This window comes from Artibeus jamaicensis, unplaced genomic scaffold, assembly GCF_021234435.1.
Source record: "Artibeus jamaicensis isolate MK-2021 breed Jamaican fruit bat unplaced genomic scaffold, CSHL_Jam_final contig_415, whole genome shotgun sequence".
Lineage (NCBI taxonomy): Eukaryota > Metazoa > Chordata > Mammalia > Chiroptera > Phyllostomidae > Artibeus > Artibeus jamaicensis.
In genome coordinates this window covers 266,110-281,233 of record NW_026521823.1, presented here as the reverse complement: position 1 = coordinate 281,233, position 15,124 = coordinate 266,110, and the positions used below count along the sequence as shown (strand labels likewise).

Genomic DNA, 15,124 nt, shown 5'->3' with positions numbered 1-15,124 from the left:
AGGCGGGGTTCGCCGCGTTCCCCAAAGGAAAGTAGACCAGGCTGAGACGGGTCTACTCACCTCTAACGCCGCCTGGGGGTCCTCGTCGACCAGAGCATCTGAGAAGCTCGGGAGAAACCTGCCAGGAAAACAACGACTTCAGCAGAGCTCACTAATCAAGGGAAGGGGGGAGGGGATAAAAATAAATACCATAAAAAAGAAAGAACATGTACCTCCGAGCTGTTGCAGGTCCTGCTGCAGCGGCCGCCATCCCTAACAGTCACTGCTGCTTTGGCTGGGGTTGCTACTGCCGCGGTTACCAGACCCGCCGCCGCCCAACAGGGAAACTTCTGGAGACGACCAAACCGAGCTTCCGTCCTAAGTAGCCAACCAGCGGCCACGCAGCGTGCCGAGGTGGGGAGGAAGGGCGAAAGGCAAGCGCGGGGCACGCTGGGATCTTGGCGGAACCTGTCTCCGGTCCCACCCCGCTTCCGGTGACCAACTCCTAATCCCCGCCCCTCGCAGCGAGGGCTACGGAGGCTGTGGTGGGCCTACTAAGGCCGCCTTTCACCGCGCGCCCATTCTCTGATAAGAGACTTATAGGGTAGTAGCTTAAAAGATTTTTCGTAAGGTTCTGTGTCCCTCGAGAACGTGTGATCTTTGGGGGCGTTTGTGTGTCTGTTAATAACAAACCACATTGTGCTCCACTGTCCCAATTCCTCACAGCTCCGAAGGTTACCGGAAGCAGCCCGTGCTTTCGAGCCCCGTGACGTCATCTGCCCCTAAGTGTTGTTTTCCAGGAGAAAGTTCCCTTGTGCCAGCGCGTGGCTCGCGGGATCTACGCGCTGGAATCCCGAATGCACTACTCGCCAGAACTCGTTCTGCTCCTGAAGAGGCTAGACAGAGTGAAGCTGTTTTGGGGTCCGGTGCGGGTAGAATGTTTTATTTCTCAGAACAATACAGGCCCAGGTTTTCTTCCCAGTTGGCTTCCCAAATTAGGAAGAGAAACTTTTTTCTTCGGAAGGCACTGAAAGGAGGAAGGTGGCCTGAAGTTGTCTAGGTGCCGCTTTACTTTCCGGCCTAGTCAGTCAGGCTTTCGCTCAGCAGCCTTTGATGCATACCGATCAGATGAAGCTTCCAGCAAGTTACTTTGCAAGGGGTGGGAAAAGCAAGAGGGAGTGGGAGTAAGCGGCTTAGTCAGTAGAGATGAAGCAAGTACATAAACTTGAATGTTAACACATCCAAAATCTAAACTAAGCTCAGGGATGCAAAAATGTTAATGCCCTGCGGAAACTTAAACCAGTTCTGTTTTAAGTAGTAAAATGAAAGAAGGGGAGTATGTGATAGCAAGGTGGGCCACCTGTGGAATATAAGCTATAGGAATGGATTCCTCAAAGATGCGATAACTGCCAGCTTCCAAAGATGAATAAGAATACCGTAGTTGATGATGGAAATGGGAAAGATAATTCCAGAATAAGATGTGTGTTACAAAACAATGTGAACTCTGAAATTAGTAGAGCCAAAATTCAAGTTAGAAGTAGACTGGTTGGAGTGAATGACTGCCAGGTCATAAAGAACAAGATGTGTGTTCTGCTGAGAAGCTTGGATGTGATTCTCTTAATGATGCTAACCCATTATTAGGATTTTTAATCAAAAAAGACAGTAAAGTCAAATTTGCATTTTAAGTAAGTGTATTATGCTCTCTGTGCTGTGGAAGAATAATTAAAGAGAAAAGGAGAATAGCTGCTGGGGGGACAACTGCTGTTTTACAGATGTGGGGGAGGGGGGAAATTTCCCTTTCCCTCCTCTGGTTCTTTTGGCTGGCCAAATAATCAAATCAAATCACGAGGAGGCACGTTGACAAGAGAAAAAATCGAACATCATGTGCATGGGAATCCCACATACATGAAAAAGTCAGAGACCATGCATACTTGAGAGGTTCAGAGATAGAAAGGAGGATTGAGGAATATGAGACATTTTGAGCTGGGGATGAGGTAAGGTGCCTTGGGAAATTAAAAAGGCCATTGCAGGATGATAAGAGCAGACATTCAGTAATTAGTAGTTTTCCCTGTCCTATAAATAGGTCGAAAGAAACGATCTCTGATAATCTCTTATGGGCAGGCTTCTAATGCAAATTCTTCTACTACTTGGGAGAGGAGGGCAGAAGTTTCTCTTGAGCCTGAAGCTAAAATTGTCTTTACAGCAAAATAATCAGCAGGCCACTGAGGCACATCTTGGGGTGGCTTGTTCTGGACCCCACCTCCCTGCCACAAGCCAAAGTGACACTTAAATAGATCAACATTGTAGAGATGGAGAGGAAGGTAAGAATTACAGCAATATTTGAGGCAAAACTGGTTTTACTCATGTTTTATGATTAATGCATTTTGTATCATATATAAAAAAGCTTTACCTATTATGCCAAGACTATGAGGACAGTCTGTATTTTCTTCTAGATACCTTTTTTTTCATTTTTAAAAAAATATATTTTATTGATTGTGCCTTTACAGTTGTCCTATTCCCCCCTTTACTCCCCTACACCCTGCACACCCCTCCCCCACCATTCCTCCCCTTTAGTTTATGTCCATGTGTCTCAAGTTTAGATTCTATATTTCCCATACTATTCTTGCCCTCCCCCTATCTATTTTCTGCCTACCGTCTATGCTACTTATTTTCTGTACCTTCTCCCCCCTTCTCCTCCTCCCACTCCCCTGTTGCTAACCTTCCATGTGATCTTCATTTCTATGGTTACACTCCTGATCTAGCTGTCCTCTTAGTTTGCTTTTATTTTAGGTGTGGTTGTTAATAACTATGAGTTTGCTGTGCTTTCACTGTTCATCTTTTTTATCTTCTTTTTCTTAGATAAGTCCCTTTAACATTTCATATAGTAAGAGCTTGGTGATGATGAACTTCTTGACTTTTATCTTATCTGAGAAGCACTTTATCTGCCCTTCCATTCTAAATGAAAGCTTTGCCGGAAAGATCAATCTTGGTTGTAGGTCTTTGGATTTCATGACTTGGAATACTTCTTTGCAGCCCCTTCTTGCCTGTAAGGTCTCTTTTGAGAAATCCACTGACAGTCTGATGGGAACTCCTTTGTAGGTGACTGTCCCCTTATCTCTTGCTGCTTCTAGGATTCTCTCCATTTTAATCTTGGCTAATGTAATGATGATGTGCCTTGGTGTGTTCCTTCTTGGGTCCAACTTCTTTGGTACTCTCTGAGCTTCCTGGATTTCCTGGAAGTCTATTTCCTTTGCCAGATTGGAGAAATTCTCCTTTATTATTTGTTCAAATAAGTTTTCCACTTGTGGCTGTGCCTCTTCACCTTCTGGTACCCCTATAATTCGGATGTTGGAACATTTAAAGATGTCCTGAAGGTTCCTAAGCCTCTTCTCATTTTTTTGAATTCTTATTTCTTCATATTTTTCTGTTTGGTCATTTTTTTCTTCCTTCTGGTCCACTCATTTGAGTTGAGTCCCAGTTTCCTTTCCATTACTATTGGTTTCCTGTGGATTTCCATTCATTTCAATTAGTTTAGCCTTCATATGTTCCTCTAATTTGTGAGCAAAATCAACCAGTTCTGTAAGCATCCTGATCACCAGTGTTTTGAACTGTGCATCTGAAAGTTTGGCTATTTCTTCATCACTTAGATTTATTGGCTCTGGGGCTCTGAGTTGTCCTTGAGCCATGTTTTGATCTGTTCGTGCCTATTACGTATGAGGAGTGGAGCCTTAGGTGTTCACCAGGCCAGGGCTACCCAGGTTGCTGGTTTGTGATGCTGTATGTGGGGGCGGGGTCAGAGAGGGACAATGGCGGTCCCCTCTGCCGCTTTCTGCGGCTGGGGCCTGCTCAGTCCGTCTCACTGCTCGCTCCTTCACCAGTTTATCTGCGTGCTAATGTGTGACCGCAATCAGCCCTCAGTGGGTCCAACGCCTTGCACCCTCAGTAGGTCTGCCCGCTTCTCCACACCTGGGATCTGCCTGCGGCTGCTGGCGCACCTAGGTCGCGCGCCTGGGTCGTCTGGTCAGGTGGATCTTTCCTGCCCCACCCCGCTCTGCTGCTGGCTGTGCCCCTCTTACTGGTTTGGCTGAAGGGTTCGTTGTTGTCAGACTTCTGTGTAGTTCAATTTTCTGTGGTTTGGCTGCGTTTTTGTTGCTAAAACTTTGTTGTTTTTAAATCTAGTTATGCTAGAAGGCGCAGTGCTTCCACCTACGTCTCCATCATGGCGGAAGTCCTTAGGTACCTTTTTATTTTACCTTTCACACCCAGGTCTGATTTCTCACAAATTAGCTTTTGTAAAAGATATGAAGTTAGAATCAAGGTTTATTTCCCCCATATGGATATCCAATTGACTCAGTCCTACTTATTAGAAACCACCACCATTTCTCATTTCCTGCACTAAATTTTTCTTTTTAAATAATTTATTTTTCAATTACAGTTGATATACAATATTTTATTAGTTTCAGGTGTACAAGCCAGGGTTTAGACACATAACTTACAAAGTGATCACCTCAATAAATCTACTGCCCATCTGACACCATACATAGCTTTTTTAAAAAACTGATTTTAGAGCCCTGGCTGGTGTGGCTCAGTGCATTGAATTTCAGCCTGCAATCTGAAAGATCACCGGTTTGATTCCCAGTCAGAGTACATGCCAGGATTGCAGGCCAGTTCCCCAGTTGCAGGCCTGCAAGAGGCAGCTGAGAGATGTATCTCTCCAACATGATTTTCCCTCCCTCCCTTCCCCCTCTCTAGAAGTAAATAAATAGAATCTCTTTAAGAATTTATTTTAGAGAGAAACACTGATTTGTTCCATTTATTTATGCATTCGTTGGTTGCTTCTTGTATGTGCCCTGACCAGGATCAAACCTGCAACCTTGGCGTATTAGTACAACATCCAAACCAACTGAGCTACCTCGCAGGGCCCCATACCTAGTTACTGCAATAATATTGACTATATTCCCTATGCTGTATTTCACATCCCCATTACTATTCTGTAGCAACCACATTGTACTTCTTAACCCTTCACATTTTTCACAATCCCTGCAATACCCCTCCTACCTGGCAATCATCAAAGTGTTGTATGTATGTCTGTTTCTTCTCTACTTGTTTATATAGTTTGTTTTTAAGAGTCCCTAAAGAAATGAAATCATATGGCATTTGTGTTTCACTAATTTATTTCACTCAACACAATCTATGTCCATTCACGTTGTTGCAGATGACAAGATTTCATTCTTTTTTATGACTGAGTCATATTTAATTTATATATGCCCCACTTCTTTATCCATTAATCTATTTATAGACACTTAGGTTACTTCCACATCTTGGTTATTGTAAATAATACTGCAATGAACGTATGGATGATTATATCATTTGATTTAGTGTTTTGGGATTCTTTAGTTAAATACTCAAAAGTGGAATGGTTGGATCCATTTTTGGCTCTTGTTATAGCCTCTTTTTAAGTGTATTTTGTTGGATATAAGTGTTGCTACCCCAGCTTTTTTTTCATTTTCATTTTCATGAAATATATTTTTCCATCCTTTTCAGTCTGTGTGTATCTTTCAACATGGAGTGAGTTTCTTGTGGATAGCACATTTAAGTGTCTTCATTATCCATCAGCTATTGTACCTCTTTTGATTGGTGCATTTAATCCATTTGCATTTAAATTCATTGTTGGTAAATATGTATTTATTGCCATTATTTTCACTTTTTATCTTTTTTTTCCTCCTCTTCTTAAAAGACCCTTTAAATTTTTATGTAATACTGGTTTGGTGGTGATGAACTCCTTTAGCTTTTTCTTGTCTGGGATGCTCTTTATTCTGTCCTTTGATTCTCAGTGATAGACTTGATGGGTAGAGCAATCTTGGTTATAAATCCTTGCTTTTCACCACTTTGAATATTTTGTACTAATTTCTTATGACCTGCAGAGTTTCTGTTGAGAAACCAGCTGATGGTCTTATGTGAGCTCCCTTTTAGGTAATTAACTGCTTTTCTCTTGCTGCTTTTTAGATTCTCTCTTTGTCTTTAACTATTTGCATTCTAATTATGATGTGTCTAGGCATGAGCTTCTTTAGGTTCATCTTATTTGGTACTCTGTGCTTCCTAGACTTGTGTGTCTACTTCTTTTAGCACGTAATGGAAGTTTTCCATCATTACTTTTCAAATATGTTTCCAACTTCTTGTTCTCTCTCCTCCTTCCCACGGCCCCACTATGCAAACGTTAGGATGCTTGAAGTTGTCTGGGAGGCTCCTTACACTATCCTCATACTTTTTTGTCTTTTATTTTTACTGTTCTGATTGGGTGTTTTTTGCTTACTTACTTCCAAATCTCTGATTTGATCCTCTGCTATATTCCCTAAGCTTTATCTACTCTATTGTGGATTCCTTATAATGTAGTCCTCATTTCAGTTTGTGCATTCTTCATTTTTTAATGATTCTTTTTTTGTTTTCTAGTTCTATTTTTATGTTTTTTACCTGTTTGTTGAAGTTTCCACTAAGTTCATCTACTCTTCCCCTAAGTTCATTGAGCATCATTATAACCAGTGTTTTGAACTCTGCATCTGGTAAACTGCTGGTCTCCAATGTGTTTAGTTCTTTTTCTGGGGTTTTCTGTTCTTTTATTTGAGACATGTTTCTTGTGTCCTCCTTTTGGCTGCCCCTTTGTGCTTGTTTCTATGTATTAGGTAGACATTCGATATCTCATGATATTGGTAGAGTGGCCTTTGGGTCACGTGTTTATAGAGCCCAGTAGCACAGTTTCCCTAGTCACCTGATGGATGTTCCAGGTGTATCCCTTGTGTGGGTTGTGTGTGCCCTCGCTGTAGTAGAGTCATGACTGAAGTTGGCACATCAATGGGAGAATAGGCTGTGAGAACTTACATGGTCCCTTGGAGGATCTATTGTCCAGGGACCAACCCCACAGAGCAGGACTCCCTTCACCAGAGCACTGGTGCCTGCTGAGTCCACCCCTCAAGTGTGATACTTGTGGAAGTTCTTCAGTGTGCTCTGAAGCTGTCCACCATGTGTGCTAGCTCTAGGACCTTCTGGAAATAGCAGGCCAAGGTCAGCCACTGCCTGTGCCCTCCCTGGGGCTACCTGGGAAGAGCTACAGAGTAATCTGTGGGAGGCTGGACCTTAGATTGTTGTGGGCTTAGAGGTGCTTGAAAGAGTCCAAATTGTGAACTGAAGCCACTGTTGCTACTGCTATTGCTGGACCTGGAACCACTTAGCAAGAGGTACAAGCCACATTGAGGCTAGATTCTGCTTGTTTGAGAGATTTTAGGAAAGTGTGGAGCATAAGCCAACAGCACTTGTTTGTATAGAAAAGCTGCTAGAAATGGCTTGAGTGGGCCCAGAAATGAATGGGGTAAGTAAGGTCTCAGGAAATCACCAGAGAGGGCCAAACAGTGTTAGCCAAGTTGATGGAGATGCAGATATGACCACCACCTGTTTGAACTGTGAGGACAGTACTGATCAGAGGAACAATGGCTTCTGTCGGCACTGAAACATAGGAGAAAAGCTGCCCCTGTAGTCCTTGCCTGGATGCCAGACAATTCAGTTCCTCCCCATTTGTCCACCATCTCTGAGCTTTTGCCCTAGCACTGGAGCTGAGAGTGAGTGAGTCTGAGTAAGACTGTGAAGAGGATCTTTAGGAGGAACACCTGGCCCTCCAGAAGCCCCACAGCTCACTTCACCACAATCTCCACAGGTTTTCACTGTCAGAAGTTATGGAGATTTCTCTTAACTGGCACTGTAACCCTGGACTTGGGGGCCTGGTATGGGGCTTGGACCCCCCCCTCACTCCATGGGAATATCTCCACAGCTGAGATATCCCTCCTGATTTTTTAAATATTTTATTTATTTATTTTTAGAGAGAGGGGAAGGGAAGGAGAAAGAGTGGGAGAGAAACATCAATGTGTTTGCCTCTTATGTGTCCCCTACTGGGGACCAGGCCTGCAACCCAGGCATGTGCCCTGACTGGGAATCGAACCGGCGACCCTTTGCTTCACAGGCCAGTGCTCAATCCACTGAGCTATGCCAGCCAGGGCTCCCTCCTGATTTTTTAAATACCACATGTGGGTATGGGAGCAGCCCATTTCCTATACCCAGAGAAGTGTCTCTGCCCTTCCTGCCAGTCTTGATATGGCTTTTTCTATATATTTTTAGTTTTAGGACTTCTGTTCAGCTAGATTTTAGGCAGTTCTCAATGATGGTGGTTCTGTATTTTAGTTGCGATTTTGATGTGGGTGTGGGAGAATGTGAGTACCACATTTACCTGTGTGGTACCAGAAGTCAGCTAAGGCTCCCCCCATTAAATTCTTATTAATCTGTTTAAAATAGATGACCACATATATGTGGAACTGTGTTCATGGTTCTCATTCTGTTTGTCTGTTTGCCTAACCTTGTACCAGTATCACAGTGTTCTAATCAATGTACCTTTATAATACATCTTAAAGTCCTGTATCATTTGATTGTTGATAAAGTCCTATTGGATCTTCTAAATCCTTTGTATTTCCATTATTTTACAAACTTTACAAAATTATTTTCATTTATTTATATATTTTATACTAAGCTTGTCAGTTTCCAAAAACAAAACGCTGCTGGGATTTTAATTAGGCTTACATTGGCTCTGTAAGTCTGTTTGGGAAAACTGACATCTTAATATTGAGTCCTCCAACCCATGAATATTGTACTACGCTCCATTTATTTAAGTGGTTGCTAATTTCTCTCAGCAATGTTTTGTAGTTTGCAGTGTAAAGGTGTTAAATATCCTTCATTAGATTTATTCCTGGGTGTTTGGGTTTTTTATGCTATTTTAAATGGCATTTAACATTTTTTATATTCTACTTGTTTGTTGCGGTATATAGAAACACTACTGATATTTATATATTGACTTTATAGTCAGCCATCTTGCTAAGTTCTCTTATTATTTATAATATTTTGTAGATTCTTTCAGAATTTCTATGATCACAGTCTTGTCATCTATGAATAGAGATTATTTAACATCTTTCTGTGCAATCATAAATTTATTTCTTTTCCATGCAATCTGTCAGTGGATAGGAAGTCTACTGTAGTTTGAATATAGTAAAAATGGACTTCCTGTTTCATTATAACATCAGTGGAAAATCTTCATTATCAAATACCTTCGTTGAAATGTTCATATATATTTTTCTTTAATATGTTAATGTGAATTATATTCATTGATATTCAAATGTTCTAAAAATAGCCAATATGCATATGAAAGGAAATTCTATATCAATATCAGGAACGTTAAAATCACAACTCAGTACTAAACATCCCTACCAGAATGGTCAAAATTAAAAGGAATACTGCCCTGGCTTGTGTGGCTTAGTAGATTGAGTGCCACCTTGTGAACCAAAGGGGTTCTGGTTCGATTCCCAGTCAGGGCACATGCCTGGTTTGGGCACAGGCCCCTAGTTGGGGGTGTGTGAGAGGCAACCACCATTGATGTTTCTCTCCCTCTCTCCCTCTATTCCCCTCTAAAAAATAAATAAATAAAATCTTATAGAAACTAAAAGGAATTTCAGTATCAAGCATTGGTAAGGATATGGAGCACTATATATTGCTATTGGCATAATTTGGTAAAACTACTCTAGAAAACTTGATATCATCAACTAACACTAGTCATGCATCTACCCTGTTACCCAATAATTCTACTACCGGGTATATACCCAAGTGAAAAGAGTACTTATGTTCCTGTACAAGAATATAGATTGCAGCATTATTAACATACCAAAAACTGGAAATAACCCAAATGTTCTTCTCATAGCACAAAAATACTAAAAAGCAATGATTGAGAATGAACTACCATACCAGTACATAGAAGAAGAGTGGCTGGGTGCCTGATGCACCTGTGTGCTTTATTGTGAACCTTTTGGTAGATGGGTCTCAACGGGGCATGCAAGAGGACACCACCAATACTGTTTATGATGCCCCCAGGGGGCTCTGGGCCCTGTTTCCCTGCCTGGGGGCATTGGCATAGGCAGATATTTTTACTGGTGGGGAAAGAATGCCCCTTTGTTTTCAGGAATTCACTTGCAAATGAGGAGCTTGCTCAAGTCTCTGGGCAGTCTGTGAACTTCCAGTCAAGATGGTAACATAAATAAATGCAATACCTGCCTCCTCCCACAACCACATGAAAATTACAACTAAACTACAAAACAACCATCATTCACAAGTGCCTGAATCTGGTTGAATGGAAGTCCTACAACTAAGGAATTAAAGATGAATCCACATTAAGACTGGTTAGGAAGGGTGGAGATGTGGAACAGGCTGGTCTCACACCCCAACCCCATGTGGTAAATGAGAATTTACAGGAATATCTTGGTTGCAGAGGTTTTCTCTAAGGAGCAAGGGGTACCAACCCAATACCAGGGTCCCCAGCCCAGGGTTCCACTTCCAAGAGAAGAGGTCACCATAACTTCTGACTATAAAATTCAGCAGGGATCAAGGCTCAGAGAGATAGAGGGCACTAAGTGCCCCAGGAAATTCCTCTAAGGGTCCACACACAGACTTACTAGGACTCACTCCCTTGATAACTTTCAAGCTGGGAAAGCAGCTTGAAAGGTATCAGAGACAGAGGAGGGAATGAATTGTCTGGCATCAGAGAGGTAGGGGAAAGCATCTTTCTCCCAGACAGATGTGCTGGCCGTTGTTCTGTTGATGAGTCCTTCCCCCACAGATCTGGCAGGAGGTGCCATATCTGAGACTCCATTTACCTGGCTTACACTGTTTGCCATCCCTGGAGATTACCAGAGGACGTGCCCCACCCAACTTTCAGGTCCACCCGAGTGGTTTCCAGTGGATTTTCCATAAAATTGGCCTTTCTTGGCTCATGCCTCAAACTTTCATAAAATCTCTCAAACAAGCAGCATCTGGTTTCACTGAGCCACATACCTCTTGTTTAAGGACTCCAGGCTCAGCAGCAGAAGCAGCTGGCCTAGGTTTACAGTTTGCCCTCACCTGGGTACCTCCAAGTGGAGTGCAAATAGGCGCCATCTACAGATCACTTTATTCCCAACTGACCTGCCTTCCCACTACCAATTCCTCCCATCTCTCTCCCCAACCCACTTAGTTCATGTCCACGGATCATACATATAAGTTCTTTGGCTTCTCTATTTCCTATATTATTCTTAACCTCCGTCTACTTTGTACCTACCATTTATGCTTCGTATTCCCTGTATCTTTTCCCCTATTCTCTCCCCTCCCCCTCCCTGCTGATAATCCTCTGTGTGACCTCTATTTCTGTGATTCTGTTCCTGTTCCAGTTGTTTGCTTTGTTTGTTTTTTTGTTTTAGGTTCATTTGTTGATAGTTGTTTGTTGTCACTTTACTGTTCAGTTTTGATCTTCTTTTTCTTAGATAAGTGCCTTTAACATTTCATATAATAAGGGCTTGGTAATGCTGAACTCCTTTAACTTGACCTTATCTTGGAAGCACTGTATCTGCTCTTCCATTCTAAATGAAAGCTTTGCTGGATAGAGTAATCTTGGATGTAGGTCCTTGCCTTTCATGACTTGAATACTTCTTTCCATCCCCTTCTTGCCTGTAAGGTTTCTTTTGAGAAATCAGCATATAGTCTTATGGGCAGTTCTTTGTAGGTAACTCTCTCCTTTTGTCTTGCTACTTTTAAGATTCTCTCCTTATCTTTAATCTTGAGTAATTTAATTATAATGTGCCTAGGTGTGTTTCTTTTTTGGTCCAACCTCTTTGAGACTCTCTGAGCTTCCTGGACTGCCTGAGAGTCTATTTCCTTGGACAGATTGGATAAATGCTCCTTAATTATGTTTTCAAGTAAGTTTGCAATTTCTTGCTCTTCGTCTTCTCCTGGCACCCCTATTATTCAGATGTTGGAATGTTTAAAGTTGTCCCGGGGGTTCCTAAGCCTTTCCTCATTTTCTTTCAATTTTCTTGTTTTTCATGCTGTTGTGATTGAATGTTTATTTCTTCCTTCTGCTCCAAACTATTGATCTGAGTTCCGATTTCCTTCCCTTCACTGTTGGTTCCCAGTACATTTTTCATTTCACTTTGTATAACCTTCACTTTTTTTCCTTCATTTTGTGACCATACTCAACTATTTCTGAGTATCCTGATTACCAGTGTTTTGAACTCTGCATCTGATAGGTTGACTATCTCTTCATGGCTTAGTTCTTTTTCTGGAGTTTTGATCTGTTCTCTCATTAGGGCCATGATATTTTGTTTCCGTGCAGATGTTACAATGTAAGGGGGAGCGCCTTAGGTATTTGCCAGGGCAGGGCAACCTACATTGTTGCATATGTGGTATTGTATGTGGGGGAGGGATCAGAAAGGGAACAATGGTGCTTGGTTGGCTCTCAGCTGGCTTTCTGTCACTTCTACTACTACTCACAAGAAAACTGGGCCTTTTGGGTGCTGCTTCCCAGGTGGGTGGGTTTGTGTACATTCTAGGACCCTGTGGATCTAATACCCATGAGGCTGGGCATTTCTCCCACCACAATCCCCACAGATCTTTATAGCCGGAGGTTTTGAGGGGTTTTTTTTTCCTGTGCTGGAACCCTGGGTTGTACAGTGTGTCCCACTCCTGTTGTTCCTCCTGGCTTATCAGCATGCCAGTGTGGCACCACCAGCCACAGCCTCGCCTATCTGGTCCTCCAGTCCCCGCTTTGCTGGGTGTCCTCTACAACCTGGTTGCTTGTCTCTACCCCTCCTACCAGTCTGGATGAATGTTTCTTCTTTAACTCCTTGATTGTTGGACTTCCATACAGTTTGATTTTCTGGCAGTTCTGGTTATTTTTTGTTTTTAAATTTGTAGTTGTCCTTCTGGTTGTGCAAGGAGGCAAAGTGTATCTACCTACACTTCCATCTTGGCCAGAAGTCCAAAGACAAAATCTTAAAAGCAGCAAGAGAAAAGCAGTTAGTTACCTACAAAGAAGCACCCATAATACTGTCAGCTGATTTCTCAACAGAAACTTGTAGATCAGAAGGGACTGGCAAGAAATATTCAAAGTGATGAAAAGAAAAAACCTATAATCAAGATTATTCTACCCAGCAAAGTGTTATGTAGAATCAAAAAACAGATAAAGAGCTTCCCAGACATGAAAAAGCTAAAGGAGTTCATCACCACTAAGCCATTATATTAAATGTTAAAGAATCTTCTTTAAGAAATAAAAAAAGATAAATATATATTTATATATACACAAAAATGGTAATAAGTACATACCTATCATCAAATGAATCTAAAAAATCAAACAAACGAACATGCAGAATGGGAATAAACTCAGATACACAGAACATTTTGAAACTTGCCAGATGGGAGGGGTGTTGGAGGGATGCATAAAAAAGGTGAAGGGATTATGAGTACAAATTGCTTGTTACAGAATAGTCATGTGGATGTAAAGTATAGCCTAGGGAATATAGTTAATAATATTGTAATAACTAAATGAAGTGTCAGATGGGTACTAGATATATTAGGATGATCAACAGTAAGTTATATAATGTCCACTCACCGGGTGTACACTTGAAACTAATACAATAATACATGTCAACTGTATTTTAAAAAATGATTTAATAATTAAAAGAATAATGAATACCAGTATATATAAGGATGATGAGTTAAAGAAACCAGACAGAATACAGACTGATTCCATTTATATATATTTTTAAAAAAACCTACTCTGAGGGGCATCAGAGATTTATCTGCCATCAGTGATTTATTTGGGAAAGGCCATGAAGGAAGCTTTGTGGATACAGGAATGTTACATAGCTTGACCTGCGTGGTAATTGTGCCAGTGTGTTCAGATGTAAAATTTTATCAAGTCACACCTAAGAATTGTACACTTTATGCTTCAGTAAAATAAGGGAGGATATTTAAAATAAAAAAATATCAACAACTTAAAAATTTTTTAAATCATGACCTTTACAAAGCAAAAGAATTTTAAATACTGAAAAATAAATCTGACATAGTATTGCAAAATGTATACATTGAGGATTATAAACCATTACTGAAATTAAAGAACACTTAAACAAATGGAGAGGCACTCTATACTCATGAGTCCAAAGACCAACTCATGTTGACTCTTCCTAAATTTGTCTGTAGATTCAACATAATCCCAAGCAAAATTGAAAGTTTTTCCCCATTTAGAAATTAAAAAAACCTGATCCTGAAATTCAAATGAAATGCCCAAAACAGAACAGCCCAATAAAATTGCAAATGTAACAAAGTTTGATAATTAACACTACCTGATTTTAACACATCATTCTGTATTGGCACAAAAGATAGTAAATCAATAGAACAAAATGGAGTCCATAAATATACCCATACAAATATGGACAACTGATTTTCAACAAAGGTCCAAAGGTAATTCAAGGTAGAAAGGATGGTCTTTTTAGATTTTTCCATTAAAAAATAGTTTTTCAACAAATTAGATATACAAAAGCAAGACAGTGAACTTCAATACATACCTTGCACCATCTACAAAAATTAAAATGGATCTTGGACCTAAAGGTAAAACTCAGAACTATAAAACTTCAAGAAGAAAGAAAATTATTGTGACCTCAGATTAAGCAGAGATTTCTTAGACATGACACCAAAAGCCATGTGTTCTTGATCCATAAAAGAAATTGATAAATTAGATTTTACCAAAATTAAAAAGTGTCTGCACTTTGAAAATATTCACAAATTCTATGTCTGATGAAGAGCTTGTGTAACAGAGTAAAATGCTTGGTCTTTCTGACTCCATCTTGTTTAAGTCTGAGTTGTTCCCATGACCTTCAGGCTAATAGCTCCTGGTTTTGACACGCTAATCAGTAGAGGAATTCTGCTCAGGTCTTGAGTTTTTACAAAAACAGCCCTCCTATTTTCCCTCATAAAAGAAGCCTAAAGTCTGCTTTCTTAATATGGATTTGGGGATTAGGTCTCCTGTCTTCTTGGTTGGCACCCTCTTGATCAAAAAACTTGTCCTTACTCCAAACTGATACTTTGAGTTTCGACCTTTTCAATTTTCTGGCACATGACTTAGGACCAGTAATGCTTGTATCCAGGATATATAGATTTCTCAAAACTGACAAGAAAACAACAGAATTTAAATAGGCAAAAATTTTTAAAACAATCTCTCCATCTAAGAAGATTCATGCATGGATCACAAAAAAAA

At 40.8% G+C, this 15,124-nt stretch overlaps 1 protein-coding gene and 1 long non-coding RNA gene across 2 annotated transcripts in view; one reads left to right on the top strand and one right to left on the bottom strand.

The window, feature by feature from the left end:
* Positions 1-366, bottom strand: part of SUGT1 (SGT1 homolog, MIS12 kinetochore complex assembly cochaperone) — a 53,057-nt gene extending 52,691 nt beyond the window's left edge. The window contains exons 1-2 of the mRNA XM_037141247.2: positions 213-366; positions 61-118 (exon numbers count right to left, since the gene is read on the bottom strand). Coding sequence (XP_036997142.2) covers positions 61-118; positions 213-250 — 96 coding nt within the window. The 5' untranslated portion in view covers positions 251-366. The remainder of the gene's footprint in view (positions 1-60; positions 119-212) is intronic.
* A 425-nt stretch (positions 367-791) lies between these two features.
* LOC128627487 (uncharacterized) lies at positions 792-13,991 on the top strand. The gene is made up of 3 exons (XR_008391670.1): positions 792-900; positions 2,183-2,300; positions 12,787-13,991. It is a non-coding gene; the product is annotated as an uncharacterized LOC128627487 (long non-coding RNA).
* The last annotated feature ends 1,133 nt before the right edge of the window (positions 13,992-15,124 follow it).